This window comes from Amblyomma americanum, chromosome 5 (assembly GCF_052857255.1).
Source record: "Amblyomma americanum isolate KBUSLIRL-KWMA chromosome 5, ASM5285725v1, whole genome shotgun sequence".
NCBI classification, from domain to species: domain Eukaryota; kingdom Metazoa; phylum Arthropoda; class Arachnida; order Ixodida; family Ixodidae; genus Amblyomma; species Amblyomma americanum.
Window position 1 is genome coordinate 74,735,650 of NC_135501.1, and position 25,561 is coordinate 74,761,210.

At 43.9% G+C, this 25,561-nt stretch overlaps 1 protein-coding gene across 1 annotated transcript; it reads right to left on the reverse strand.

The window, feature by feature from the left end:
- Positions 1-1,644: 1,644 nt before the first annotated feature.
- Positions 1,645-22,341, reverse strand: LOC144134815 (uncharacterized). Its single transcript, XM_077667647.1, has 4 exons — positions 22,201-22,341; positions 21,905-22,084; positions 3,183-3,305; positions 1,645-1,875 (listed from the first exon to the last, which is right to left on the reverse strand). The coding sequence occupies exons 1-4, from the start codon at positions 22,315-22,317 to the stop codon at positions 1,663-1,665; spliced, it is 633 nt and encodes a 210-aa protein (XP_077523773.1). The 5' UTR covers positions 22,318-22,341; the 3' UTR covers positions 1,645-1,662.
- Between the last annotated feature and the right edge of the window lie 3,220 nt (positions 22,342-25,561).

Here is a 25,561-nt window from a genome sequence, read left to right on the forward strand (position 1 = left end):
TTTGCATTCCCAGTGATTGTTCATGCACTCTGTGTTTGCATTTGCCCACACTTTTATTCATTGCAAATCATTTCGTCGATGCCTCTTTAGGAGAGGGTAATGACGCAAAGCTTTGTAGCGGTCGTTTGCTCATTCCTTTAAGCTGCTGGCACGTCGCTTTATCGCTTTTGTTTTTGATAGAATGCGTGACCAGATTCATCTAGAATGGTCGCCCCTAGGCGGAACAGACTACCCGTTGTTCCAGAGCGTTATAGTTACTTCGCATACCGTGTCCCGACAGTTGTTCTCAGCTTCAAGTTGAGCACCGCTCAGAGCAGCGAGCATTCTGTTCGACGACTGCCGAGGATGCTTGTTGCTATCGCCGCTGCCCAGTCGCTCAGTTCTTTGTGCGCCGAGACCAGCCAACAAGGCAATTTCTTTAAGAAGCCCTTTTCGCTATCTTCCCGAGTGCAGGACTGCCGTCGCCACTTAGTGATAATACACACCGAAATAACATGAATCTGTGGCATCCCGCTTGGGCAGGCTGTGTTGTCTCTTTTAAATTACGCAACACTGCATGCGGTCTCCGTCATAAAGTGAGCAATTTTCGAACGAACTCAAAATACTATGACTCGACAGTCAGCTCATAGAACTCCCGATGCAGTTTGACTTGCTTTACTCCAGACGCTGTTTAAGGAGTTCTCTGCTGCGCCAGTAAGCTCGAAAGTGGGATGTTGTGTCTTTTGAAAAGAGTCGCCGGCTACATAACGTTTTTTTTCTTTAAAAAAAAATTCTAAGAAGTTGAAAAATCTGGGGAAAATTTTTCTACGCTATGAAGTTATGATGTAGTAAAATTCGAAAACACGCTTTCCAGTGGTACTTCAGGAAAAATACGGGTTCAATAGATATAAAGTGCTATTTCCGCAATGCTCCATTTCCTGCTCAAAATACTATCACGTGAGTTGTTGGACAGTAGCTTAGGAATTAAGTTGTCATCTTTCAATCATTCTTCCCCCCAAGGCTTTCATTCAAGTTCGTTCCTCTGGACGATATTTCGGCTTGCTTTATTAAAAGGGAGATGCCGCCGCCAGGACATGAACATTATCCTTTGTGTTCATTGCTCAACAAACTCTCCGAACTTAGAGGCCGAATCGCTTACGGCATTGTCGCTCGCATCTAAATCGTATAATCACATGGCAAGTGCAAGGAGTTGCTGCTGAAAAATAACAGGGGTTTACGCATGCTCGCTGTGAGTGCGTAGTGCAGTATGTGATGCGCTAATTAACCTCCCAATGCTGCGCTTTAGTTAAGAGGGACGTCATCGTGCACATAGTTATTTCGGACCACTTGCCGGTCTTTAACGCGCACTGCTGTAGGTATACTCTATGTTCTGAAATGGCGTTTTTGAGCAGGTCTAGAGATAAATGAATGAGCAGCAACGAGTCCCGTTCTCTATTCGTATTCGTGTTTTCCACACGCTAATGAGTGTTTCTAATGGTACTGACGGCGCATGCACACCAGTCAGAGGGTTCGCAGGTTCGCATTGACACTTGCATGAAGAATACCTTAGAGTAATAGCATTTCAACGCATCCAAAGATTTATTTTTCTTTCCCTATATTTATATTCAAAACACAAACGTCGCTACCATCATGACATGAACCGGCGATCTCTAAATAAGACTACTAATAGGCTGACGCCATACACTCATTATACACTCTCTCGCCTTTCTCAACATTTAGGTAATGCTCGTTGATTTTCTTGATCAGCTTTACACGGCTGAAAGCACCGCCGCTGAGGTTGAACTGGGGACAAGCAGCGGTCTCGGCGTCGTACTCGACATCGTAGACGGCGATACTGTAGCCTGGTTCCCCAAACCTCCTCCAGAACTGGCAGAGCTGCACGCAGGTAGAATAAGGAAAAAATCAGAAACATTATTTTGCGAACTTTAGGACCATTGCCGTGAGTGGTTATATATTACACGTATAATGGGGGCAGTGGCATAGAAGTAAATGCAGCAGGAAGGAAAGACCAGGAAGGACTTCGCGGTACTATCATTATCAGTGCTGTTTGTGCTGTGTATTCGTTTGACTTTGCGGCAGTATCGAAATTAGCTGACAGCGCCAGATGTCAGCCTGAAAGAACTAGAGAAATATAAACATATCCAAAGTTTCAGACACGTCTCCAAAACATCTCAAAGATAACTGCGCTTTTTGCTATAAAAATCAACTTTCAAGGCAAGAAGCGAAGGAAGAAACGACGTGCGCGTTCAATAAGCTTTCAATAAGCCTGTTCGGCCTAATATAGAGGACCTTTTGAGCAGAAAAAGCCTTTCAAAATTCTCTCGGACAAGCTTTGAGGAGAAACGGGTAGCTAGGACTATGTACCGTGCAGAGATCGATATTCCGCGCTAACAGCAAAAAAAATCTTTGTCCATAACCTGTTAGTACACTCCCGCTCCATACTCGCCAACTAGCACAGGCAGAGAGGCTGCTGCGGGATGGGGTCTCGTCTCATTGTGAAGAAACTATGTTTTTAACGTTGGTGTCCTCTTCCGGCGCGACGCTAAATCACACCTGAAACGTGGCCCCCGTGCTCACTATATTTTTGACTGCCGTGAAAAATCTTCGAGGTGTGCACAATCGTTATAAATTCAGCGCTATATTCAAGTTACGAAGCACTACTTCATGAGGCGTAACCGGCTTGCCGAGTTTCTGTGAAGCTTAGCTTAACCTTCAGGGTTACCTTAGCCAAACCCAGCACAGCAATAGATCATGCAGGTATGAAATAAATATCGCCGCTTCGTCGCGAACGGACCAGCTTCGCAGGCCACTGCACGACATCACTTTGCTACTGCGGCAGCCGATCACGCCTCCTGTTAAACCGGCACACTGTCGCGCTGTGCATTGCAAATCGTCGTCTTCATCACCTAATGGTACCTTTTAAACAGTATCCCCTCCAGACGTGCTGAAGACCAAGCAAAGCAAAACCATAACCCCACAAGGCTGAACACGTGTATTTCGCACGTGTGCTTGGTTAAACTACGTTAAAATTCCACCAGGGCTTTATCGGTCATCTTTAGGCACCTCTTAATGGCTGCCGCAGAAACTAAATGAGTTCTATAGTTGCTTTTGCTCCTAACTACACCTTCAATAAGTAAATGCGCGCTTTGATTACAAGAGTTGAGATGCTGGGGAAAGTTCACCTTTTCTGCTATTGTTGCCATGGATTCGAACGTGACAGTGACGTTCACAAAAGGGCTGTATGAGTAGACAGAGACCACTTCTTCTCCCTTGTATATTGCTGGAACAAATCCGGTGTTGCATAGCTGCAGAGAAAAGCAGTAGATAAAAAGGGTTGGTAAAATAAGAGCCCTAAATTTTAAAACTCGTGCAGTCAGCACATTGAGCGTAGGCGTTTTTTCTCCGAAAAGAGCATGAAATATCTTAGAATGTTGTGAACCTATCATAAGGGACAGAATATTGTACTCTGAGCCGGTAAAAAATCTCTCGTACATACTGCCTTCGTCTAACAAGGCGCCAAATTAGAATATGCCCCTACAGCCTCTGAACCATCTGATAGCCCAATGTGCGAAATGTGACACTTACGCCAATGGGATTCTCGTTGCAGCCGCACTGGGAGGGCTCATTTAGAGACTGGATTCAACCACTTCACGTTCAACCGCAAGAGTTAAACAGTAACTGCAAAAAGGACTTTGTAGGCGTTCCAGCAAACGCAATGATATGGGATCTACGTCTGTCTTGCGCTGGTTGAGCTGCTGTTGCGTTTCTTTTGTAAAGGACAGCAGTTCTGTATCTTGGATGAATTTACATGTAGCTCTTCTTTTATGCACGCACAATTTGTGGATTTAGAGCCCTCGCTCATAGTTTATGTCATTTATCGACCCGCCGATTCTCGCTAAGCGCCCTTTATCAATAACCTGGAAGCGATCTTATCCTTCCTGTCACAAAAACGAAGGCAACGAATTCTTATTGTTGTAGACCATAAATGATATGTCCATTTCAATACACAATGCAAAGTTAAATTTTCTGAAGTCATTCTGGTTTCAAAACATGGTCAACGAACATACATCTCTCAGTAGTTCACCAGCATTATTTAGTGCGCATGCGCTCGCTAATTTTAACAGAGATAACGGCCGGTGCTCTTGATCAAACTTTAAGAGTAAAAGAACACCTCATTTTGTTGCTAGAGATAAATTTCGCAAATAAAGAACTAATTTTCTGATGCTCCTAAATAAAATAAATCACGACCTCATATAGTCTTTTACCAGATGATTTCGTGTAGGTTTATCACGAAATTGCTGCCGCACTGAATTCTATATTAATTTCTGTTCAGACACGTGCGACATCACATAGCATTAAACGAGCGCAGCTCACGCTAACAATATTCCCCTTTTTTATGCTGTATGAACCAGCCAATCTTTAGGCTTCAAAAATTAAGTATGAGTGGTAGAATAAATGGAGGCACGAGAAAGAGAAAAAGTTTTGCTGTCGTCAATTTAATAACATGCGGAACAAGTTCTTGGCCATCATGACATCATGACAGCTCAAAAAACAGAATTTACTCTCCGAACAAAACACCAAAAAACATTGGAGCATTTTCAAAGATACTGCGGGCAGCCAGCGAAGACGACATGCACTTCCTGAATAAGTAGTAAAAAACAAGTTCAAATTTTCGATTCATCTTCCTCTCCATCCTCAAAACCAACCTAAAGTTAATGCAATCAATCTCGCGCCTAGCTTGTCTTAGTTTTCGTGTGTTATGATTTAAACTTGAAGGAAAACAGTCGCTTGTTTGAAGTTTCTCACGATTAAAACAACAGATTTTAATGGTATAAGCGTCAAGGTCAAATGATGAAGGTAATCTTCCATGGCGGAGTGCATTTCTGATGAGGGAGTAATCACTCTTTCACATAGACAAAATCGCAGCTGTGCGGCTGGGCTTGTCTGCACTAACTGCAGAGTTTCTGAGAAAACTGTGTAGCTTTGCTCTGTAGCCGTACAGCTCTGCTTGGCTGGATGCCAGTGAGTAAATACTCCCTTTTTAGAAATCTACTCAACGATTGGGAGATCCCTCTGAAAATTTTTCCAAATTAAGCAATGCCGCACTGTTGACTAGTTAGTTTTTCATCCTCAAAGCTAGTTCTTTTTTCATCTTCGTCATCGCGCAGTTTAACTAGCGCGTCTCCCCGTTTTTTGTTATAAGCCCTCGTGTTTAAATACAGCGCGTCAACACCCCGAAGATTTTACCAACACTGCTCGCACTTCGAGTGGCAGCACACATGCTTTCAACTTCTCGTCACTCCCGTGCGCCATTTGCCTCTGGGACGATCTTCCGCACGGCATCGCCCTGCAGCGCAATCATGACACCTTTCGCAGACGTCTACTCAAGAACCTCGTCGGTAAGGCTTAGCACATCATTTTTATACCTAAGATTCATACAACTTTGTTTTCAGCTACTTGAGACTATTGCCTCGTCGGTTCTGTTTATGCCCAGTTATTCTCATGTGTACCTGAAATGTTTTGATTTGCTTTTGTATACTACATGGTGGACTTCCCTTACTTTGATTCTATGCCGCATAGTTGTCTTGTACTTTGTATCGCATTTTGAGATTCTTTATACCTTATTATCCGAACTCACTTGTTTTTGTTCTGTCTTGCTGGACTTCTACTATGCTTTTGATTTCTAACCTAATTTACACAAAATTTTACATGATCACCCTTACACAATGCCTCTCTCGAGTTCTGTAAGGTATGCGTAAACAAATAAATAAATTGATTTGGTGTCACCCTACCATATCCTAGCCGTCGCGATGAGCTCAGTTTGAAGACCGACTGCACTGGTGTATAGGTTACCCTTGGCCAAGACGAATTTTTTCTTAAAGCTTGCATTTCTTTGTAGCCGTATGGCCTGGCTTCGGCGAATGCCAATGAGTAAACACTCCCTTATTTGAAGCCTAATGGTAACTTTCAAAAAATTGCACATTTTATGTTTCTTTATAAACCATTCTGTCAATGTTTGTAAATATACGTGTGTGTAAAAACAGCGAAGGTAATAACGACATACAAGGATGGTGACCGTAAAGAAACGAATGGATGCAGGTCATTATCTCATAGCATGAATACCAAATAATTTTAAAATTCTAACAAGCAGATAGTACAAGTCAAGAGATAAATCCCGTAACCTAGTAGATGGTAACATGGATTTAGGCCACACTATTCAAAGTCCACTGCAGTTTTATGACTTAGATAATTGATGCAGCGGTACACAGCATTATGCTAAAAGGAGTTATAATTCTAGACTTAAATACATTCGGCGCAGTTGAACATGCGATCGTAATAACAAAATAAGCCACTACTGCTTAAGACCCCGAATTCTGATAAACTTGCTAGTGACGTTAATGACCAGCATCAAGCGGTGCTGATGAATACCATCTCATCTTAATCGCACAAGGTCTACCCTGCAGCTCCTCAAAGTTTCGTACTCCATCCACTCCTGTTTTCTTATTAAAGTAATGATTTACCATCATTTACCTGCTGCTGAAATATCCTCATCTGCTGTGATGACACGTCTAATAACAGGCGCCATTGGCATGCAACTAGACGTGAAAGCAAATAAAGAAGTTTAAAAAAATTTCACTGCTGATTTTGTGGCTGAAACTGACACTGTTATGTCACTGTCACTGAAAGCAACCTATCATAATAAGTCAAAACATGGTATTCGTTACACAATTAGTATATAGACCCCATTTTTCGAATATAAAAGCTGAGCATTAAGAATAATAAATGCAGCAAGTCGTTCCTTCAGAAGTCAATGATTGTTGCATTTGATATATTGGTGGCTTCTAAGATATGTGCGGGTTCACAGCATAGGTAGACGCCAGCGCTGATTTCGTGTATTAATCATTTATGACCTTCATGAGAGGAAAAGTTAATGTAACCTGACATTTTGTATTACTATTGTAAGACCAGTGCGCGAGGTTCGTCTTCATGTGTACATATTCATCACCATCACGCGACCTTTGTCTCCATCTGTAAATATTCATCATCATCGCTTATCTTTGTCTTCGGAGAAGTTGCCGCCATACTGCCGGGTGGAAATGAAGCTCGCTGCGTCCTGTCTCACATTGTACTCACTCCTGTTATATATTTCCCGGGTTGCAGAAAAGTTTGTTTTTATACTCGATGCCCGAGAATTCTAATTATGTTACTTTTCTGTATCTGTATCATTTCCGAGTACTGTATACTAGCGCTGTTAACGACTCTACTCATGCTAATAGAGTATTACCACATTTCTGCTAAAGTTCTTACTTGTTGCATTTGTCATTATGCATTCTCAGTGTTTGCACCCGAATTAACCGCTGGTTATCGGTCTAAAAATGTAGTTGATATCTGTATTTCATAATCTCAAAAAAACTAACATTGCAACGGTTATGAAACTTAACCGTTCCGAGAAGTATGAAGAAAAGAACCCTTCTTTTTTAAGTGCATGCTAAGAAATCGCCGTTAAATAATCAAAATTCACTTTGCTATCTGCTCTCTTCAAAAGAGCTTGTTGTATTATAACTTCGGTGGACACTCAAACTCCGCCTAAACAGTGTGGAGCGACACAGTTAGCGGGTAACTTCAGCGGCCAGGAGTAGTCTTTTCATATCACATAGACGACATCGAGACTGTTCTTTAGTTGGACGAAATCGGAAAACACTGACCAAAAGCATGGAGATGGAAACGTCTTTCTATCTACATTCTTTAGGTCAATGTCGTCAGATGTCATGCACCATCCCAACCAGACGTGATTCTGTCCGACCCATGACTCCAAGTTGTTCAGTTCAGTTTACAATCAATTTTACAGCGACAGTAATTACGCGACCATTCCTAAGTTTCGCGTCGTAGTAGCAGTAGTAGTAGTTAGTCGTGGTACGGTGCAGCGGTCAAGCAAGTCGCGCTCTTTGTATCAGGTGTTTGCTGCAAGCGGTTCTTGTAAACCAGAGCAACGGCTCGAAGCCAAACAGAAAGGAACAAAACACAGCGCTGAACTAACAACTGAATTGTTTTATTCAGGGCACCCTGCAGTGGTTAAATGCACGCTAGTATCGCAGAATAACGAAAAAACAGAAAATCAAGAAAAAATAAGAAAAAATATCGTTTCACAGCCTAATCATTGCGGTTGTGCGAAAGCTTTGCCGAAGCACGTAATCTATGACAATAGGTATCCGTGTTCTTTTTTCGACATAGCAACAGATGGGCTGCTTATGCATTGCGTACCCATCCTCATGATTTCTGATGCCACAATTATCTCCCTGGTGAGCTGGTCTTTGCTTTTTGCTACAATTTTACTGCTCTTGAACATTGGGCGGCATGAGCAATCACGACAGTGAATCCCGATATGGCTGACGATATGGCTGTCGTGATTGCTCATGCCGCCCAATGTTCAAGAGCAGTAAAATTGTAGCAAAAAGCAAAGACCAGCTCACCAGGGAGATAATTGTGGCATCAGAAATCATGAGGATAGGTACGCAATGCATCAGCACCCATTCTGTTGCTATCTCGGAAAAAGAACACGGATACCTATTGTCATAGATTACGTGCTTCGGCAAAGCTTTCGCACAACCGCAATGATTAGGCTGTGAAACGATATTTTTTCTATTTTTTCTTGATTTTCTCTGTTTTTCCGTTATTCTGCGATACCAGCGTGCATTTAACCACTGCAGGGTGCCCTGAATAAAACAATTTAGTTGTTAGTTCAGCGCTTTGTTTTGTTCCTTTCTGTTTGGCTTCTGGCCGTTGCGCTGGTTTACAAGAACCATGTCTGACCAACTCGCCCACCAGTTAATGTTGTGTGCTGTAAGCGGACCCCCTGTGTTACAAACGAAGTTGCTTGGTCTGCCAAAAGCAGCTCTATTGCTTAAAAACTGCACCATGCGCGTCTACTTCTTCAGAGCAGACCCTACCGCGGCGATTCCTAAGCTTTCAAGGGCGGCCCTGCTTTGACGACTGATATCTTCGGCGCCAAAAATTTTCCGTTTAGCACGGGATTTAACTAATAAGGTTGAAGCGCCCACGGCATCTGGTGGAAGATTGGCTAGGTTCCTATAAGTAAGGATGTGCTCGCACTTTGTATACAACTGCTCTGTCCGTGCACGGCTTTGCGATTTTTTTCTGCATCAACGGTCATCCAAGGCAACATCCGAGCAATCTACTTACATCTTGAGTAAAGTGTGTTCTCGACAGCGTCGTATTTCATTCCTGCGCCCATGCAGCGAAGAAAGTAGCGCAGCGTTTGTGCCCACAGAATGTACAAGCTGCACTGTCTGCTATGCGGTTGTGCTTTCACGTGGTAGCCGCACAAAAGATGCAGCCGACTGGGCAGACGGCGCATACCACAGCGTAGCCAGCAAGGAATTCAAGCTTCTCTAATCGCTGTTGTTACTTTATCCACTACCATGCACAGTAGCCTCATCTTCCGTTTTGTATGTTTTACGCGGCCGAGCCGGTGCACACGAAAGGATTGACTGACTTAGTAGGCCAACGGCGCATGCTCGCCTGGCTGTTTCCTTTGGTTGCAATACCCCGTTTGTATTAAGGCCGACGCCTTTTTTGGGTCATTAGCGGCGTGGACGGAAGTTGTCCGCAAGTGTGGCGTGGACGAAAGTTGTAGACAAAGGCTGTCGGCAAAAGTGTCTAGTAAGAAAAAAATGGGGTTCAAGTGGAAATCGAACCGGGGCCACCGGCATGCGAGATGACGACGCTGACACTCCACCACAAAACTTCTTTTTTTCTTTATTGCCTTACTTCGGCGAGCACTACACTATACAAAGCAAAAGCTTGCAGATCATAAAAACTAAGAATTTACAAAAATACCTGCCTGGCGAGATGGCTTCGTGATGTTAAAAATTCTCTTAACTCCACTAAAATCTACACTCTTACGAGCCACTCGGGAGATTCAGGTGAACATCTCTGTAATTCAGTAAACCGATGCATACACTCCTGGAAGTAAATTGGTGTGGGTCGTGCATCAGGATTGGAATAGCACCCTGTCATTACAGGGCACCAAATGCTGTGGAGGTCCGTTATCATAATTACGTCGAATGGTGCCCCATCCTCACATTTTACAGAGATTTACCTAACACCATGCGAGTCCAGCGAAAATTTTCTTTAGTGTTCTTTCCGAGCTATCCCAAAAGTATCCCCCTCCCAACAATGCAAAAAAACGTGGTCTATGGCTTCTGCCTGCATTGAGATTATACAATGTGATCCCCAGGGTATAAATAACTTTTTCCGTTCCAAAAACTTCTTAACTTGTAGTATTTCAGTATGTAGCATAAGGAAAATTCTTTTTGCACTTGACGGCACCTGCATCGCCTTAACCCGCTTAGGCACGTCGCTGCCTGGGCAGCCGCTGCGTAAGGCTCTGCACATAGGTTGCGGAAGAACTGCATCGCACAAATCCTTGTAGAGCTTCCTCCTCTTAAAAGAAGATAAATACCAAACGAAAACCGGACAGAGACCGAACAGATCCTGGGATGGATCCCAGAAAATTCATCTCGGGATGTGTTCGGTTGTGATAATAAAGTCCGGCAGTGCATGGCCGAGCCTTAATTGGCACACAGTGCGCAAAAATTGGTCGTTTCCAGGACGACGAACAAACAAACCAGCTCACAATCTTCCTCAGAAATAAATACCCCAAGCACAGTTCACCGTCTTTCACCCATCGAAACAAATTAGTCCGGCTGCATCCTTCCCAGTTCGCGGCCCGCACAAAAACGGCAAAGATCCGGTGCAGTCGCATTCAGTTGAGCCTTGCACAACGCAACAGTTGCACTGCATACCACAGCTTTGAAATAAAACAAAAACAGAATATATACCCTGGCTCCAGAGAATGTTGATAGATGCACCCCTTTCCCTCTCTCCCTCTTATCGCGCTTGGCTTGTGTATGTGCTCCCGAGCATGGTTCGCTATCGCGATAACCATCTATTGGGATACCAAAGTGTAGTAAAGTGGACATCACCCAACACACATTTGCGCAATTGTCGGGCATCGATGGCCATTCACCGTGACAAAGCCGCAGGACTACGAGCACTTTAGTGCCGGTGACTCTGGTGAATTTTGTTACGCACGCAACGGCCTCAGTTACACCCCCCAAATTCACAGCAACCGCCGCGACATCATCCGCATATGCGAGCAGCGGGGACAGTTCGACGTTTGAAGCTGAATAAAGGCGCGTCTAGTGAATGCACAGTTTTTAAAAACGTATCTTCGATATAGGTACTGAAGCCTGCATCAGTAATTATGAGCATGTTAATTACAGATGTCGCAGTCATGCGAGTCAGAAAATTCCTCCTTTTCCGGTATATTTCCTCAGTGTTTTGCGTGCAGTCGTAGCGCCATCATGCAGCGCCCACTGAAAACCCGCCTTGCAATTTCCCGCGCTGGCCAAGCATATGGCGCAGGTGGCGGATAGCACAGTTTTTGCATTTCCGCACGTAAGGAGACCTCTAAGTGCACCTCATAATTTTCTTTCTGCGGTCGTGTCCGATGGCTGAGAGACGCTATTACGTCTTTGCACTTGCTGGAACATCTTGAGAACACGAAGGAGCTCGAAAAGACGGGGACAAAAAAGGCACACATACGACAGGACGAATGCTGCCTATCCTGCCGTATGTGTGTCTTTTTTGCCCCCATTTTTTCGTGCTGCTTCATGTTCTCAAGATGGATCAATACCAACTGGCCCAAACTTCGGTGCTTTTGCACTTGCTGGATACGCGAGTTCATCTCGGGGGTGAGTTTACGGTGCCTCTTCGTTCGCTGCAACCGAATGGTGCGACCAGAGTTTATCACTCTGTCAGATTTCGCATTGCCCCTATCCAATTTTTGTGGCACCGCTCTTGTTCGCTATACGCCAGCGTTCTTTGTATCTGCGACCGTCCCATTTGGGCTGGTCTGTACCGAAGGCTCAAGATGTGGGTACCTTGCCATAGGAACCACTTGGAGGGCAGTCACCGTGGAAGTAGAAGGATATGATGTGAGTAGCGGAATGCATAACCGGTGAGTGCTTACAACCGGAACCACCCGCACGGTGGTTACGGCGGTAGGAGGAGGGCATTGCAGCCGCGGAGGATTGCTACCATGAAAGAAGGGTAAGTGGAGATAGGAAGGCGTACCGGGCGCGGTTATTGCGGGAATCCACGGGAAGGGGATTACCGTGAAAGTTGCGGGTATGGCGAGCATGTAGGAAGGCAAAGTAGGAGGGTGGTAGTTACCATGGTAAGAGGAGAGTGTGGTAAGAGCGAAGGAAATCGGAAAGTGGTTACCGTGAAACATGAGAAAATGGCGAGAGTGTAGCAATACGTAACGGAGGGTGGTTATCGCGGGATCAATAAGGAACGTGGTTATCACTGAAGCATTAGGGTGTGGCACAAGTGCAGGAAACCAGATGATGGTTACGGCGGAAGGAGCAGGCTATTGGGAGAGCGTAGGAAGGCACGGCCAGAGGGTGGCTATTAGCGGAGCCGTTCAAAATTTGGTTACCATGGAAATAGGGCTGTGTGGCAAGAGCTGAGGAATATTCATACGAACGGCCCTGACGATAGTTATCATGCCTGTCAGAATGAACTAGAATAAACAATTCAAGGTAAACTAAATAAAATTCAAAGTCATTACCCTTCACGCTAAGAATAAAGTAGATCCTCCGCTGCATTTATTCATTTCTCAAGGCCAGTACATATATAGTTACCGAACAAAATGTTTTCGGCGGATACTTTTCTTTCTGCCTTGATTGAGTAGGACGCTGACATATCGTCTATCCCTAAAAATCCCTCTTCTTTTACTGGCGTGATCTTGAGTTGCGACACATTACTTCTCTTAAGAGCTAAAATAAAACTATATTATCCACTATTTTATCCCAGAATTAAATGTTGTACATTGGTATTGGCAAGAACCAAGCAATTGTGAATAAGCATCCAGCCTTGAAAAGAAAAATTATTCTACTAATCTTTAACCTAGAATCATCGTCGGGTAAATTCAATGAAGATACAATCTATGAATTTCATTTGTAACAAATTAAGTGCATTCCTTCTGCATACATGAGTAATATCTTGGCACAACGTGCATGAGAGAATTAATTTTTAGCAGCGCTAGACATCAGGATCAAACATACGAAGCGACAAACACGACACTTGACTTACAACTTGAACTCACAAGTTGTAACTTCAGCGCCGAGCTTATGTCTCTTCTTGCCTTGTCCAGTTGTTTTACGCTGTTGACAATTTATTTTTGTTATGAAGCACCAACTCGCTCAGTCTGCCGTTCTTCTACAACTTGCATGTCTTGAATACCACAGTACAAGTGTCAACAATAGATGCGCTTGCACTTAGTACCTACCAGAGTTTCAAATAAGTGACAAACTACAATCCTTCGCTGATAATCTTTCAATTTTTTTTAACAAATATTAAAACACGACTGGACTTATCTCGAAATAACTGAGAACCTACAATATGGAAATTCAATTGTCCTCCCATCGGTAGTTACTTCATTTATTGTCCAAGTCTTTACTAAGTCACGTCTTAATGCTGAACTGTTTTTTTCTTTATTAGTGGTTTTGTTTGCTTTTTTATGCTGTGTTAAACACGTATGTGTAGCATAACTTTTTACTGATGCGTACTCCTGTAATGGTCTTAAATTGTTATTTCGTTCTGTTTGCTGCTACGCCGATATGTAACGGTGTCATGAGACTTTGTGAATCTGTTTCTGCAGCTTTTAGCCTAGGTGGGCATCCAATTTGTGTAACATAAAATTGATATCAATTGATTTGACCACAGTTGCTAACCGAAGGATGGTTACCATGGTAGGAGGAGGTTGTGCCGAGAATGTAAGGCGCAGTCGGAGTGTGGTTGCCACGGGAGCCACACAGAAGATACTTGCTAGGGAAGGAGGAGGGTTACTGTGGAATGAGGTGGAACCAAACAAATGCGATGCTACAACAAAGGCGACTTTGTAAATATTAGTAACAAACTAGAGGTCTTTTCTCTAGAGTTCCTGGATGCTTATTTATCTCCTTCTGTCGAAGATAACTGGACACTTTTCAAACATACCCTCACTAATTTTATCAATGCCTTTATTCAAGTAGTTTCAATCCAAGAGAATAAATCTGCACCTTGGTTCAATAATCAGCTTCGTCAACTGAATAATAAAAAAGAAGCGCCTTTACAGAGAAGCTGTTAAGAAGGATTTTTTTAAGAGCGTGGACAAAGTACAAAGAATGCAAGAAGCTGGACCAAACGTCCCTCAAGTCAACCAGACGCCACTTTTTCAAGGATGACTTACCATCTATGCTAGCAAATAACCGTCGCAGATTCTTGAAAGTGATGAACCCTAATAACAATCCATATATAATTATTACTGATAATGATGGGATCGCAGTTCCTGAAAGCCAGTGTGCCCAGCTAGTTAACGATGCTTTCTATTCTGTATTCACTAATGAGGACGTCTCGGCAGCGCCCGGCTTAAATAATCTTCCTATCATAATAATGTCCGAAATATTAGTCAAACTTGTATATTGTGCTTACTAAATAACCTTAAGCTTTTTACAGTTGTGGCCAGCATGGCTTCAATAATAAGATACTTAAAAGCACATCACAATTCATTAGTTCAATAATAACCTGTTCTTTAAATCACTATCATCTGGTTTCATACCTCATGACTGGCTTGTTGCTAAAGTGATACCCATTTTCAAATCAGGTAATCGTTCATCTCCGCTCAATTATCGCCCTATTTTACTGACAAATACTTTCTGCAAACTTCTCGAACATGTTATTCACAGTCAAATTTTTCAGTACCTGGAAAACCACAATATTATTTTTCAATGCAGCACGGTTCTCGCAAGGGCTTCTCCTGTGACACACAACTTGCCGGATTCGAGCATGATTGCTGGCGGTCAAGCTCATGCATTTTTTCTCGCTTTTTCGAAAGCATTTGATCATGTTCCTTATCATAGGCTTATGCTCAATCTAACCCAATTGAATAGTCACCCCTCTGTTATTGCTTGGATTGCGAACTTTCTCAATGCTAGACTTCAGTTTACCTCCATTAACAACTACAACACCACTTATTCTAATGTCACTTCTTGGGTACCACAGGAGAGCGTTCTTGGTTCCCTCTTCTTTTTAATATTAATGATTTACCTAACGCTACGTCTTCTCGAGACAGGCTCTTTGCCAATGGCTGCGCAATATACGTAATATTGTTTCTATCACTCACCAACAATGTATGCAAACTGACCTGAATGCAGTAACCGCATGATGCACATCTTGGCTTATGCCACTTAATACCTCTAAAACTAAGCTTTTGTCTTTCATTCGTATTTCTCGCATTCCGACAGCTTATTTCCTAAATAACGAATCTGTCGAAATTACAACTACTTACAAGTACCTCGTAGTTCACCTGCAATCATACTTATTATGGCTTGACCACATTAATCTAACTTTAGCATCCGTCAACCGCTCCCTCGGCCTACTAAAGCATAAACTCAGACTGGCTGCTCCGCACCTGAAAAACTCGCGCTCATCACACTCATTCTTCCCGAAGACTGAATATGCATCACTCATCTGGGATCCTGATCAAGCCTATATCATAGCTGACATTGAGTTAACAAAACACGTTGTGGGGCTAGTTGATGAAGCATAGTTTCTCGAAGTTCTTTATAGCGCTACAAAAAACAAGGACACAGGAAGAAGTACACAGGACGGGCGCTGACTCCAACTAACTTTAGTGAGGCTCCCACAACCTGCATTTATACACAACGAAGGACCAGAGCGCATGCGGGTGAATATATTTTTGGTAGATAAGGAAGTGCAGACTGCATGCTATCGTCTATTTAATAATCTGTATTCGCTATCTCGCAGAGAAACTGATGTGCTGATGTGGTGCTGACGCACGCGTCGCCCCTTTGTTTTATTAAAAATGCTTCGGCCAATTCGCGTGCTAATCTATTCTTGCTTCTGCTTAGAATTTTGATACGCTCAAGTCGGGGCTCACAGTTTTGGTCGTTCTCATTTTTGCACTAGTGGCAGTGGGCGGGAGATTTTCAAACGATTCGGAAAAGTTACTAAGTGAACGTTCATGTTCCCTGGCACATTCGTTGAAACAGCGGCCGGTCTGCCCGACATATACTTTGCCACATTTAGGGGGGATTTCATACACCACACCCGTGGAACACTGCACGTACGGCTTTGCGTGCTTCGTGCCGCAGCCGGAACTGCCAGGGCTGTTGCAGCTGACCTTGGGACACATCTTGGCCAATTAGGCGCAGAGAAGACCAGCGGCACGCCGTACTTGTTGTCAACCTTTTTCAGGTTGTGGGACACCCTATGTATATAGGGGATAACCACTAGCTGGACGCTGCTACGTTGGTGTCTCTTTGCTTTCTTTGGTCTCCCTTTGACTTTCTGCAATAGTGTCTCAGTGACCGCCGTCAATACGTGGCCAAGGAACCCTGCTTTACGCAGTCTAGCTACCTCGCAATGAAAGCTGGGCTGCATCATGTGAGGGTACGACTTGAGGAGAGCGGATTCCAGGGAAAGGGTCGCGATAGCCCTCTTGACAGTTTTAGACTGTGCGGAATCAAAAGGTAAGAAATCTTTTCTGGCAATAGGGAGGTAACACCAGCAAACACATCTGTCTCCGAGCTTGATGTTGAGGTCTAAAAATTGCAGGTTACTTTGTTCAGGAACCTCGTACGTGAAAGAGAGCCCTTTGCCGCGTTGTCGGAACGTATCAAAAATCTCATTTGCAACTTCCTGGTAACCACCTGTATTACGTCTCTTTAAAATCACTAAAAAGTCATCAACATATGTAAAAATCTTTAGGGCTGTTCCATCGTCAATAAGTGAAGCCAAAATGTTGTCAATTGATGAAAGAAAAACGTTGCACAAAACAGGAGCGACACATGATCATATGCAGATGCCCTGACGTTTTAAAAACCGTGGGTTGTCAAACTGGATAAAAGTGGCATTAATATAAAACTATAAAAGTGATATAAAATTATCGACACTCAGGCCAGCTGTATTCTGAAATGCAATTACGCCGTTTCTCTCAATGCAATCACAAACAGAAGTAAACGCTTTGCAGTTGATACCTTTCGGTATCGAAAATTAGATATTGTGAGCTGTTTGGAAGGGGTGCAGAAAATTGGAAACGCTTTCTCTATAGATGTTGAGGGATTATTTTATTCAGTACGACATAATCACCTGTTTACTGCTGTTAGTGATTGTATTGAGAGAAACGGCGTAATTTCCTTTCAGAATGCAGCTGGCCTAAGTGTCGATAATTTATGTCACTTTCAGAGTTTTATATTAATGCCACTTTTATCCAGTTTGACAACCGACGATTTTTACAATGTAAGCTAGGGCATGTGCATAGGATTATGTGTCGCTCCTGTTTTGTGCAACATTTTTCTTTCATCAATTGACGACATTTTGGCTCTACTTATTGACGACGGAACAGCCCTAAAGATTTTTAGATATGTTGATGACTTTTTAGTGATATTAAAGAGACGTAATACAGGTGGTTACCAGGAAGCTGCAAATGAGATTTTTGATACCTTCCGACAACACGGCAAAGGGCTCTATTTCACGTACGAGGTGCCTGAGCAAAGTAACCTTCAATTTTTAGACCCCAACATCAAGCTTGGAGACAGACGTGTTTGCTGGTGTTACCGCCCTATAGCCAGAAAAGATGTCTTACCTTTTGATTCGGCACCGTCTAAAACGATCAAGAGGGCTATTGCGACCCTTTCCCTGAAATCCGCTCTCCTCAAGTCGTGCCCTCATATGATGCAGCCGAGCTTTCAGGGCGAGGTAGCTAGACTGCGCAAAAGCATGGTTCCTTGGCCACGTATTGACGGCGGCCACTGAGACACTATTGCAGAAAGTCAAAGGGAGACCAAAGAAATCAAGAAGACGACAACATAGCAGCGTCCAGCCAGTGGATATGCCCTATATACATACGGTGTCCTACAACCTGAGAAGGGTTGGCAACAAGTACGGCGTGCCGCTGGTCTTCTCTGCGTCAAATAAATTGGCCAAGATGTGTCCTAAGGTCAGCAGCAACAGCCCTAACATTTACAGCTGCGGCATGAAGCACGCAAAGCCGTACGTGCAGTGTGCCACGGGTGTGGTATATGAAATACCCCTTAAATGTGGCAAAGTATATGTCGGGCAGACCGGCCGCTGTTTCAACGAACGTGCCAGGGAACATGAACGTTCACTGAGTAACGTTTCCGAATCGTTTGAAAATCACCCGCCCACTGCCACTCGTGCAAAGGTGAGAACGACCAAAACTGTGAGACACGACTTGAGCGTATCAAAATTCTAAGCAGAAGTAAGAATAGATTAGCAGGCGAATTGGCCGAAGCATTTTTTATAAAACAAAGGGGCAGCACGAGCGTCAGCACCAAATCAGTTTCCCTGCGAGATAGCGAATACAGATTATTAAATAGACGATAGCATGCAGTCTGCGCTCCCTAATCTACCAGAAATACTTCACCCGCATGCGCTCTGGTCCTTCGTTGTGTATAAATTCAGGTAGTGGAAGCCTCACTGAAGTTAGTTGGACTCAGCGCCCGTTCTGTGTACGTCTTCCTGTGTCCTTCTTTTTTGTTAGCGCTATAAAGAACTTCGAGAAACTAGCTGAGTCCTTGCAGAACCATGCGGGGCGTTTTATTTTTTCGGACCACTCACATACTACCAGCATCCCTTCCTTAAAGAATTGTGCCGAATTAGAAGACTTGTCTAACCGCCGTAAACTATCTTGACTAGCACTTTTTCATAAACTGCATCACCATCCTTCGCTTCACGACAATTTTTTTAATCACCATCAGCCTTCTTTCCGCGGCTCGACCATCCGCACAGAGTTAAACGCATCGCGTGTCGTTTATCTGCATTTGCGAAGTAATTCAAACCGCGCACTATCATTTAACGGTGCAATTTACCAGTGCACATAGCCATTGAATCTAACGGCTCCACAATTCTTGCTCTCATCCGCAGCGACGTTGGCATTTGAAATGTTTGAAATGTTCGAACTTTTAGAACGTTTTCTTTTTTCAGTTGCTTTACTTTTGAGATTACTTCTGTTATTTTCTTGCCTAATACATAGACTGTAGCATATTTCGTTTCTGTTATCCCTAATCTTTTTTTAAGCCTATCATTTGTATGATTTTTTTTATCGCCTGCTTTTCTATTTACTCTCATGTGCTTAATTACATTTTCCATGCTATACATAGCCTGTTTATTGTTCCTTTGCTTGTTAATGATGTTCCTTGTACATGTTTTTACACTCACCCCCCCCCTTTTTAAAACCCTCGAAGGAGGGCCTTTTAGGGGTATACAGAATAAATGAATAAATACGAGTCCATCTCAAAGCAGCGCCCTAAAAGATGTACCGATAAATTATTCTCTGCCGCTGTAGCATACAGATCAAATTGAATGTACAATAATCTGAAGTTGAAATTATGAAAATGGGCTAATAGCAAATGGAGGAAACATCTCTTCACATTGCCACTACATCGCACCCAAGAGACAGCATCTGTTGTCGCAAAAAGTTTCTCTCCGTGTTTAGGTTTTGCTGCCTATTCCCCCGAAATGTCTCTTCTATATATGTAACTCTGTTTCTCTCTCTTCTACGCAACTCACTTGCAGGTAATCTCGTTCTAAAATACATTATTAAAATCTCATCTGTGGATTTCCCCACAAACAGCGTGTTCCAGCACTGTTCGCATGGCTATAGAAGCACAGTAAAGCCGATAGGTTGAGTATCTCTTATTTATTCCGTTGGCCTTATTGCCCGAATGCATTGCAGAGGGAAATAGGTTACTTTAGAGAAGGCAGAACAAAACAAAAAATGCAAGTACAATTATAGTTGACTGTAACGACGATTAAAGCGAGCGACGCCAGCGAATAAGTCAAAACAATAATAAATTACAAGTGCAACGAGTAAACTAGCTAAATTTAACAAATGCCAAAGCATAACGTAAAATTTGCGAGGAGTTGAAAACAAAACTGCGAGGGAAATGGACTGATACATAGAAATCAATTAAGTTCCACGCGCTAGGAAAAGAAAAAGTTGCCAGAATCTTAAAAGTCTGGGCTCAACCAGCAATTGAACGGAAACAAAAAAATTCCAGTATGCGCAAATAGAAAAAAAAGCGTTAGAGACAAGAAAATGCAAAAGAAGAGCCATCAGCACTCAGTGTTCCCAGGCGGTGTCACTCCCAAATACTGACCGAGCCAAATGCTGCTTAGCTTAACAAACCTTTATGGGCTTACCTCAACAGCAAGACGGATAACGCATATTTAAAATCAAAATGGTCACACATTTCGGCGGAAGAAAGAGGAAGGTGGTTCCAGTATGCGGACGTACTGGAGATAAAACATTTGCAGAAATATTTTGTTTGGAATGAAGGAAAGCCAACTTTATGGCGATGATCAATGCGAGCTGAAACGTAATACGTCCAGTCTCAAACCTGCGGTGAAATATTAGGGTCAGTAAACGTAAAGATGAACCCTGGTTTCCTCTGAGGTTCACAAGTGGGTTCTTCTTGTACACCGATCCCAAAGGAAGAAAGCTTTTCTCGCGCGATGCGCTTTAGTTAAAAAAGGCCGACTAATTGCACCATTGTTTTTGATATTTTAAAGAGAGATACAGAAATATTAAGACGAGTTCTTAAAAATCTGGCGTGAAATATTACAGTGTTACGGAATGCCCCATTATGGAATGGTGAATTTTGTTTGTCAGCCAGCACTCTTCCCTCGCCTTTGTGGTCTGGTGCCATGGGTGTCATTTGGGGGTTTTCAGTCAAGACAACATAGTTCCGCAGCATACTGACCGCTATGCGGATACGATTAAAGATACGATGGAAGCCTGCAGCGGATTTTGTGCGTCCATGCCAGCGGTTATACTAATTCGCAATTAGATGCAGTGAAATGCGACAGAAAATCGCAAAATTTTTTAGCGAAGGTAGAATTATTCATGTGAAAAAATTGTAGGGGACACTCAAGCTCCGCCTTCAGGGTATGTCACGATAGCGTAAAGCGTTAATTCCCATATATGCATTAGCTGCCGCGTGAACCTGATGCTGCTGATGCTACGTACGGTAAAACGGACGCGCGGAGCGGCAAACCACGAAGAAGCGCTGCCAGGCGCCTTGCCAAAACGCGCGGAACTCAAGTTACAGTCGTAGTTCGTTGGCACATCGTTCTCGACGAACCCGATGCCACGAACGCCAGCATAGCTTCTGCGCCGAACGAACGGGTAGCAAGCCTCAAGCTTCGTGGCGAATGCGCGTTGGATGTGCGCTGCCTTCATCGCCGCTCACCGCGCGATACCTGCGTTCCCGCACGGCCCCCCTGCGCCCGAACGACACAATCGGCAGGCGCTGCCGTCGCGAGTTGTGTTGGAGCAGTGGCGTACATTGCAGGAAGAGGAGGGAGTGGTTGTATTGGGCGCCGCCTGATGGCGCTACGTGCTCGCCAAGCGATGAGGAAAAGTAGAGGAAACGTACCTTGTTAGTCGCTTAACTGCATCCTCTGTGATTTCTATGCTCACAATTACTAATATACACCAAAGTACATGTCTCTAAAGCACCCTTTTAGGAGAACACCGTAATCACTAGACGCGCCTTTTTTCATTCCAAACCATCGAGTTGGCGTGGCGTGGCGGATTGGTTGACGTGCTCGTCTCGCACTCCGGAGGCGCTGCTTTGATTCCCCAACACGACCAATTTCCTACTCCGTTTTATCTATTAATGCCTCTGGGGTTTTCGTTCACGGCCAACGCCGCCGACGCCGAAGACGACACCGCCTTTTCTGCGACACGGAGCCCTTATCGCTATCGCATTAAAATGTCTTCACTTACCAAACTCGGTGGAAAGTCGGAAGCTTCGGTATCTTCGCAAGGCTGGTAGAATGAAAATTCCTCCTCCTCTCCTAGAGTCAAATGTGTAGGCCTATAAAGATGTGATCTCATTGTAAGAGATCCAGCCGAACTTATATTGAGCCCATAGGCGTGAATCACAAGTCGAAAGTCCGAGGTGCCCTTGGTAGCAAAACAAAGAGGAGGAAAGTTGCAAGAGACAATACCTCCTGCTTTAAAAGCTCGCCATGGTGAGATGGAAAGTACAACACTATTACTCTGCTCATGAAAATGCTTACGATAGTAGGCGTCCAACCAAAATTGTTAACCGTAACGTTATTCGGATCGTCACCGGTTGTCAAAGGCCAGATGCGGCAACCCAGTCTCATCTCGCCCAGCCGAGTCAGGTGGGACATGTATATGTAGAGGGATGGCTGGAAGATCTCACTGTAAGCACAATAAACAAAATACGTTAACACGTTTCACCCGTCGCTGACTGTTTCTTTTCAAAATTAAGACCTTTGTTCTTAAGTAGTGTACATCAGGGCCAGAAGAAGACAGTGTCGATAGTTCTATAATGGGAAAGGTCAATAATACTTTATTTAAAGACATGTAAAATATTTCTCAAAAACTACCACAATGTGTTACGGGTTTCGGGGCAGCAGGTTGCTAATTTTAAAAAAGAGCTTGTTCTTTAGGTAGAAATATAGCCTTTTCGGGGACACGAAAGGACAGCACGCGACAAAACAGCATGCGAGAAAACAGCGCACAAAAAACAGCACAGCGATAAAACAGCACAAAGAAATAACAGTACAGCACAGGGAAAAAAACAGCACGGCGACAAAATAGCACAAGAAAAAAAAGCGCCAAAAAGCACGCCGGACAAAATAGCAAAGCGACAAAACAGCGCAGCGAAAAACCAGCGCATTGACAGAAGAGCACACGGGAAAAATAGCACGACGACAAAACAGAGCAGCGCAGTACGGTGCAGCGCTGCAGAGGCTGCTGCAGTGGTCGAGGGCTCGCAGGCAGCGGGAAGCGTAGGTGTTTTGCGCTTCTCTGTTTCGATTTCAGCATTTTTTCAACTTTATACTGTTCGGACGCAAAAGTTCAGAGCATCAAAGTTGAGCACATGTCATGTGTCATACGGCAGTTCTTTAAGGCTACCCACGCAACTTTTTGTTTTAAGCGAGAAAATTATTTTTCAAATTGAAGGCTTCCTCTGGGGGGCATCTGGCGCTTCATTCTCGAGTTGTATCCCACTGTAGCCACGACATGAAATCAAATCAAATTAATTTATTAAAACATCCTGAGATGCTTAGGGGCACGGACAAAAAACCAAAGGTGGCTTGACGAGGTCCGTGCCCCTCACAAGGCATACAGTGGAATACGCGGAATGTTTAAAATACAGGCAGTGAAATCAGCAGAATCAGAAAGAACCCAGGTTCTACGCGCACATTCAGCTGTAAATTGCAATTAGACGATATCGGCTCTAAGCCCCTCTCCCTGCCGCGACGGCCATATTTAAACAGCCACCAAATGAGCTCATATTTTCTCCACTTGTTTCGAAATGCATAGCGAACAACATGTAATTAATAGCTTGAGCCTAAAAAATAGTGTCATGATCCCTTTAAGACAGGTGAAGGCTTAATGTGATGAAATGCCTGTGTTTCGTTCAAAGGCAGTGCGCTTTTTAACCGTCGAGTCAGCCAAACGTCTTGAATAAACTATTCGGGTATCCAAGGGACTCCGATGCGCTTGATCATTTTCTTCGTCCTGTATATAGCTCATAAGGGGTCAGTATCTGTCCTTTCTATGGCCTCTGAAGACTGGTTCTTGCTGCGCAACACTTTCGTCTGCTGCAAAAGTAGATGTAAAATGCCCATCTCGTTCGGTTTTTCTTTTTTTCCTCCCATGGGCACAACCAAACCACGGCGCTGGATCTCCCGCGGCCAAACTCACGAAAAACACAACTCCGATTCGCTCACAGAATGTGACACGATCTGTTGGGGCGGCTTTCACTCGTCTTGTTAAGAGAACGCAAAGTGTGCTTCCTGGTAGGAGGGAAGAGCAGTACTGTTAGCCTGGTGGAACACTAGCCTGTCTGCTTGTGCTCGGACCTAAAGCGGCACTGGCATTCCCCAGCGCTTCTCGCAGCTGCAGGGTGGGGAGAGTGGCTGCAGCGCTCTTTAGTCCGCATCTCCAGTTACTACGCGGGTTATCGTGATGCTCCTGCTACGTGGCCACTTCATTTTCATTTTTCTCTATCCGTGTCCTTGAGAAGATTTCTGTATTGCCGAAACTTGCTGTGTCCAAGCCCAGTGCACCATCTCATCCGAGTAGTGGGGAGGTGGTTGTTTGTATGTTTGCAGCCAGCGGCGAAGTTTACGGCAATGAAGCGCAGGTACAGGCAGTACCGCAGCCAGAAATTTTGTTCGGTGGGGGGGGGGGGGGGGGGGGCTCACGTTGCAGCGCGGCCTCCTCATATAATTTGTGGAAGGATAAAACGCAACAATAATAACTGCACTGTCATTGCCATTGGCAATGCCGATAACGCTACACACTGTCTAGACAAGCGAAATATGTATTTTTAAAAATAAAAGGACGTATTTGTATAAAATCGTGGCAGACATGAATACCCAACATAAAACTGAGCAGGTGGCAAGACACAGGAGAGAAGGTAACAGAACGGGATCGTCCTGTTTGCTTCCCTCTGAGTCTTGTCCCCTGCTCAGTTTTATGCCTTGTAATCATGTCATACCATCTGTCCCCTTATTGTTCACTCGTGGCAGACATAACTGATACCAATGGTTCCATGTTTCTGCGTATTTAATAAGTAAAGAAAATATCACATGCAATCTAGAACTATGTCTGTCCGGAACCTGCAAAACAGTGCATGCCGCTGATATGAAAAACTTAAAGGCCATGAAATTAGCAAGTAGAGGACATATATTTTGATGAATTTTTGTCGTTCAAGAACTTTTGCATATTTGTGCATATGCAAAGGCAAGGGAAAAATCTCAATGACGCTATCGTTCGCTCCAGTGTACTGCGCAGCAGCAGCTGTCACCGGTCATGTATTGCGAGTAATTGCACAGAAATTTTAGTCGCAACAGCAAGCCATCGATTGGCCCTTGAGAGTTTGTGCTAGGGTAGGGTCCCTTGCGTTACATGTCTCCAGGTGCATGGGCGTTGCCGAGAAATCTAACCCGAGTTAGCTATGTTCGCGCCAAAATGCCTTCTAGTCTAAAAAATACACTGTAGGTGACAAAATTCAGAATGACTTTCGGCGCCGGTAGTTGTTTTGGTAAGCGGTGCGTGACTGATCGAAAAAATTTCTGGGGAAGCTGAAGCCCCATAAGCCCTCTGGCTACGCCCCTGAGTACAGGGCAACGCCAGAATTGGAAGCGGAGACGCAGCATTAAAATTATTTCCTCCCTTAAAATAAAAGTGTTCCGGAAATAAATGCATTAAATGGTGCGGTTCTATCTACTAACTTTCATATCTTGACGAACAACTCACTGCGAAAACTGGGGCTGAATATGACGCAAAGAACAAATTTTCTTAAATTTCGAATTTCTTATCTGACGCGGCTTACGTTTCGTGATCTTTGGAAATTTTTTCGGCTCCTTTGCCTATTGGGACAACCTGAGAAAATAC

What these genes read in the sequence shown, in the direction of transcription:
- LOC144134815 (XM_077667647.1), bottom strand. Translation starts at nt 22,317, where the DNA reads ATGTCCCACCTGACTCGGCTGGGCGAGATGAGACTGGGTTGCCGCATC. An exon ending in TTGGTTGGACGCCTACTATC is followed by an intron (nt 22,085 to 22,200) that starts GTAAGCATTTTC and finishes TTTGCTACCAAG; the next exon opens with GGCACCTCGGACTTTCGACT. An exon ending in CCGACTTTCCACCGAGTTTG is followed by an intron (nt 3,306 to 21,904) that starts GTAAGTGAAGAC and finishes TTTTCTCTGCAG; the next exon opens with CTATGCAACACCGGATTTGT.